Genomic DNA, 5,952 nt, shown 5'->3' on the forward strand with positions numbered 1-5,952 from the left:
AAAAAAAAAAAAAAAAAACATATTCAGTTTACTGTCACATGTGATGAAGAAAACATTAAATCCTCACATTTGAGAAGCTGGAACCAAGCAAATGTCAAACTCACTTTTGTTTTCTTTTTTTTTATTTTTTATTTTTTCGTACAATGACGAAAAAATAAAAAATAAAAAAAAAGAAAACAAATGACAGTGAGTTTGACATTTGCTTGTTCCAGCTTCTCAAATGTGAGGATTTTAATGTTTTCTTCTACATGTGACAGTAAACTGAATATGTTTTTTCATTAAATCCTCACATTTGAGAAGCTGGAACCAGCAAATGTCAAACTCCACTGTCATTTGTGTTTCCAGGAATGTCTGAAACACCTCCTATATTAAGTATATATAAGTCCTGAATCAGGTTTAATATGATTGTGTTGAATACATTTGTTCAGATCAAAGAACAGCACAGAGGTGACCAGATGACTTCGGGACCAAAATCTCAGTTACTTGCTGGCATTGTCGTGGACACTATTCCAGGACCAGTGAGTATATTTACTGTTTGTAGAAAGCTTGTCTGGTAGTTTGTCTGTTGTTTAATTTTCTTAAACACTAACAATCACCATGCAGTTTTCTTACTGAGCATTAAAACACTTAACACTTGACTCAATACATTTATCTTCCCAACTAGCTAGTGGTAGCATCTAGTACAATTAGCATTACACAACAGTGCACCAGCAAGTGACTCCTGTGTTAAAAGAGAAAAGGTCGGTAACAATCCTCTGAGACTTTCATCCTGGTGACGAGGCGAACAGAGTTTGATGGTTTTGTTTTTCTGCGATTATCCAACTAATACTAAGACAGCCAGAAGTGCAGCTACTGTTGAGAGAAAATGAAATATTTTTCTCTAGAACTAGAATTGGACACAGGAAGAAATAGTGATTTTGACAGTAATCATTGGACTGTTGTGCCAGGGCAACCGGGCAAAGTATAAATAAATGTATAAACAGTCGTCATTGTTCCAGATGAGCGATTACTTCTGTTTACTGCATTACATCAGGTGACCATGTCTTTCTGTTCTCTCCTTTCAATCAGGCTTTCATCATTGAGGACGAGGAGCACACTCGCTCTCTTCCCCCCAACCCTTTCAATAATCTCACAGAGAAGGAGCTGGAGGAATACAAGCACACAGTAGAAAGAAAGCAGCAAGGCCAAGACGGTAGTATATCCTTCATACTTTACCGTTACAAAGCCTTACAGTGCACCACTGCTTTGTAGAGGCACAGAAAACCTCTACTTCATCTAATCCTGTGTAGATTGAGTTAGTGATGTTTTGAAGTGAGTTCTTGGTGGCCACAGAGGTAATGAAAGACACTGAGGTGCAGAGACAAAGCTATTCTGGAAAGCTAACCGCAATCTTTGACTTCACCTAGCAACGCCAAACATTGGAGTTTAGGACTCATTAAATGCACATTTCTGAAGAATGACGAAATCGAATTGAACTTACCTTTCGAATGAAAAAAAAGACACATTACTACATGAAGTGCAGTCACCTGATTACTTGGGTCTAATGCTGATGTTGTAGTTTTATATATTCCAAAGGTTTGCTGTACTTATGGCATCCGCAAAAAAATAGTGGCATCATCCGGTAGTCCAGGCAGTTAATTAGAGTACTCGGTTTCTGCCTGGAGGAAATGTTGGAACTACTTTTACCTAAATGATGATATTCCTGCAAAAATGCCAGCAGGAGAAAAATGTCAGTCCATGGTTTCACTCTGCGTCTGAGTCGTGAAGGCGGCTCACAGGGACGGCGACAGATCAGTCCTGTCACACTACTCATGTCTTGGTTGTGACTGTAGACAAGGAAAAAAGGTGTGTGCAGGAGGGACACATGTCCACAGCTGTCTATTATAGTAGCACCTTTTTAGTTTTTTCACATCACAATAATGTGTCAATCTTAGAGCTCATCAGCTAACAGATTAAATGTAGCAACGTTGTTAAACCGGCCCAGTGTTATGGGGGTTTTGTCACGCTAGCAGCTTGTGTGTATGTGGATGGCAGTGTCTGTCAGTCGGTCTGTCCGCGGGTGAATTCTGACGACTGTGGGGATCTCTTGCCCTTTGGTGCCATCATGAGGTTTATTAACTAACTATTGGGTGCGTTGCCGTGTAATTTGGTGCAGATGTTCCCCTCTGGATGTCATAACCTTTCATCTCGTGCCATCATGAGGTCAAAATGTTTATTTGTCTTATACTTTTGTTTAGGACCAAATCCTATCAGCCTCAGTTCTACTTTGGTTTTAGTGATACTGAGCAGATGTTAGCATGCTAACACACTAAACTAGTATGGTAAAAACTGCTAAATATCAGTATATTAGCACTAAACATGATTTAGCATTGAACTCAAAGCACTGCGGTGCCGCGTTACAAGCTCACAGAGCTGCTAGCATGATGGTCAGTCTTGTTGCTTCTGTGAACAGAGAGAACACACAATTCTGAAAGACGTCACTTTACTCTAATGTGCCTCACATGAACATAACAGCTTTGATGAACGACTGACCTCCGATGACCTTAATCATTTTACAGAAGACGATGATGCCACCGATGCAGATGAGATGACAACATTTGATGGCTCTACTATCTCCCTCTCCCTCTCTCCCATAATGACACCGGCTAAACAAGGTAATTAGCTAGTTGATAGGCACTGGAGTTATTCGGTGTTAGGACTAGCTGTTGGTTTGTTTGTTTCTGTGTTTCATGTCCCACTGGTTGTAATCTGTAGAAAGACGAGAAATGTCCCAAATTAAACACATGAATGTCTGATTACAGCCTTCTCTGAGTGATTGCACTTCTTTACCCACACCCCTCCTCACTGACTTGGTTTCATCTGTTGACAGACAAAGTTCCCAATGGGAAAGACCACTTGGCCGAGCTGGAGGACGATCTGAGCATGGAGGTATCCAAGCTGAGCGTGAGCACTTCGGAAACGGTGGAAATCTCCATCACATCGAAGGAGAACTCGGGGGAGGCTCAGACCCCGGAGAGCCAAACCAAGTCCCCCAAGAAAAAGAAAAAGAAGTTCCGCACACCTTCATTCTTGAAAAAGAGCAAGAAAAAGAAGGATGAGAAAGAAAAAACAGAAGCCTAAAGGCGTTTACTGTAAAAACAAATAGTGTTTTGCTAGTAAAACATCTGAATTATGTTCTGAATTTCCAGCTTGTTGAAGGGAAGTGAAAGACAAATGACTATCATTTAGTCAGAAGGTCTCCCAGGACTGTGTTGTTTGTACACACCTTCCCTCATTCACAGCTATTATTTCATGTGAATGTTTTTTCCAAGTTGCTAAAATGGATGTTTTTTTTTAATTTCCCCTGAGAATTTGTGATTGACCACTCCTGAAGGGCTCAGAAAACTGAAATCAAATGAAAGGTGACTACAGAAACTGCATATTTGTGGTTGTTATTACCCATATTTTTAATGGGGATTAAAAATGGATATCGTAAGACTACGTGGTCGCGAAGGTTATGAAATCAATTTCCAGTTACGTATTTGTGATTTTTACTTTTTTCTTTTTGCACAAGTTGATTGTTGAATGTATACTGAAAGCTAGGAGAATTGTTTTAACAATTTTAAAACTTAACAATCACACTCGTGGTGTAACAGTGGCTGAACATATTAAGATTATATGACGTTTAGCCTTATAAGAAGTACGATTTGTATCTGATCCTATTCATAGTTCTATTATCTTGTAATAATATATGTTGCTTTATATTATAGGTATTACAATATAGTGTTTGATAATTGAAGAAATGATTTGAAAGTCTTCACATATTTACTTTACATACTAACTCTTATACTAAACATGCTGTGATTGATAATTAAGTAATAATTCATGTTTTTACATTCCTGTCAGTGGTATTGTTCCCATGGTTGCTGCTTTATTGTAATTGTGACAAGGAATTGACTGTGACTAACAGGAAGAGCTCAGCAAAGTGAGGATTCTTGCCTATTGATGTTAGTGAGTGTCGAAGTCTGACTTGTACAGAATTGACAGAAATTCACTACGTGTTTGGATGTGGACAATGGAAGTGCCAAGCCCGAATCACAGAAAGTTGAATGTGATGGATGTTTTGACTCATTTTGTCCAAATAGTTGGTTGACGGCAATATGCTGCAGAAAGCTTGTCTTCATAGCCACTGTTAGAGGTTGATATAAAGTATATTAGCGGACCATTATATTTACATCCCAGTCAATAATGTGAATGATTTGTTTTAACCCAAAGGGAGTGAACTCTTTGCCTTTGTAAATAGTTTGTTTTTGTGAAGTTCTTTTGTTGAAACGCTAAACCAAATGTTAAACAATGAAACATAGAAATGTGACAGTACAATCTAATAACAATATTTTAACATTTCTTTTATCATAATGTTTTTTTTTAATTCACCTTAAAGCACAGCGCATTGTGTTTACAAACGGTATTATGTAATTTGTGTGCCTAGTGCTTGTAACTTCTCTGTTTACATTGCTATTTGTGTCCCCAGGGTTGTTGTTTTTTTCCACGGTGCTTTACATTACAGTCACCTTGCCTCAAAGTCAGTCCTTTTTAAATTGCCTTCCACCTGATGTAATAAAAGCTGGCATATGTTTCCGTAACTCTTTTACTGCTCTCTTGCTTATTGACTGAAAGATATTTAATGTTATCATTTCTTATCTTTACTCAAATACAGTTCCCAACATGAGCAGGGTATTTAATGTTTCTGGATGCATTTATTTCAGCTTAGACATTTCATACTGGTGTGCAGCTGTGAAACTACACAACACCTCAAGAATGAAATAAAGCTTTTCTAGAGCTATTTACACAGCCTTCGCCAGTTTTAGAAAAGCAGCGTCCCCCTAAAACAATGCGCCCTGTTCAGTGATAATTGACCGTGTGAAGCTGTATAACCAGTCTTCAGCCATGATATGAATGGGCGTTGTCATGGTAATCCACTGAGAGGGGGCTGTGGAGACAAAGAGGGGATTTTGTGTCTCCAACAGGTGTTCATGTTGGGGGAGTGACAGGATCTATACCTACACCACCCCCAACCCAAACACACACCTTTCCTACGAGATGGCAAGAAGATGAGGTCAAAAGGTGGTGCATTTAACTGAACATAACATGTAAGAAATGAAGAAAAGCTAGAAACAGTTTATTTTGAAGCTTTTTAGTTTGACATACTTACAAGTCTTACATTAACACAAAAAACACTGGCTATTAAGAGCACATTGTTTGTGGGAATTAGTTTTCTCTAGTCATGCAAATAACAGAACAGGATTTTCCGTAACTTTCTCCCCACTTTTCCTTTTTGTCTTAAACCCACAAAGGATGCCAGGCTCCGAACGTGTCCTCTGAACAATCCCTTTACAATGTGTGGATGACAAAGCTTAGCGCTGAGCCCTTCCATGTCCTGACAGTGCTAAGGAGAGGACGGAGCAGGTGACACACGTCTGGCCCCGCTGGAGTGTCCTTCTGCTGTGACCTCAGGGCAAAGTGCAGCTATTGTCTTAAAACAACAGGACTGCTGCTGCACAGTGCTGAGACCATTATCTAACAGACCACCAGCACACCAGGGGACAGTTAGATTAGGTTAGGATAGATAGATAGATAGACCTTAATAAAAAACATATATCTTCCCTTCCAACATTAACCATCTTATATTTTGCTGTGTAAGACCACCGTGGGATGTTTGGCACATTCTTTCATAAACACACACACACCAGCACCGTGTCACTTTGCCTCCTCTGTGACAGCCGAGCCACTGGTGTAATCCTCAGGCTTTTCAGATTACTCCAGTTGGGGTCACATTCTACACCAACCTACAGCGGGTCAGCTTTCCACGCTGTCGCTATCAGTGTGCAGCACGCACAGTGGGTCTGCACGCGAGCCTCACAGCACAGATGAGCCTTTTCCTGGTAAAGTGCTGTCACTTTCCCCCCCCCCCCC

The 5,952-nt window shown here is 39.8% G+C and overlaps 1 protein-coding gene across 3 annotated transcripts in view; it reads left to right on the top strand.

Annotated features, from left to right (window-relative positions):
- The window catches only part of add3b (adducin 3 (gamma) b), a 24,871-nt gene extending 20,250 nt beyond the window's left edge, over positions 1-4,621 (top strand). For 2 of the 3 annotated variants that reach the window (XM_035663538.1, XM_035663537.1), the window contains exons 12-15: positions 429-518; positions 1,069-1,192; positions 2,559-2,654; positions 2,870-3,120. In XM_035663538.1, coding sequence (XP_035519431.1) covers positions 429-518; positions 1,069-1,192; positions 2,559-2,654; positions 2,870-3,120 — 561 coding nt within the window. Of the gene's footprint in view, positions 1-428; positions 519-1,068; positions 1,193-2,558; positions 2,655-2,869 lie in introns of all 3 variants that reach the window. The other variant, XM_035663539.1, reaches the window with a different exon arrangement.
- The last annotated feature ends 1,331 nt before the right edge of the window (positions 4,622-5,952 follow it).

This window comes from Morone saxatilis, unplaced genomic scaffold (assembly GCF_004916995.1).
Source record: "Morone saxatilis isolate NCDOM2014 unplaced genomic scaffold, NCSU_SB_2.0 Contig19, whole genome shotgun sequence".
Classification (NCBI taxonomy): Eukaryota; Metazoa; Chordata; class Actinopteri; family Moronidae; genus Morone; species Morone saxatilis.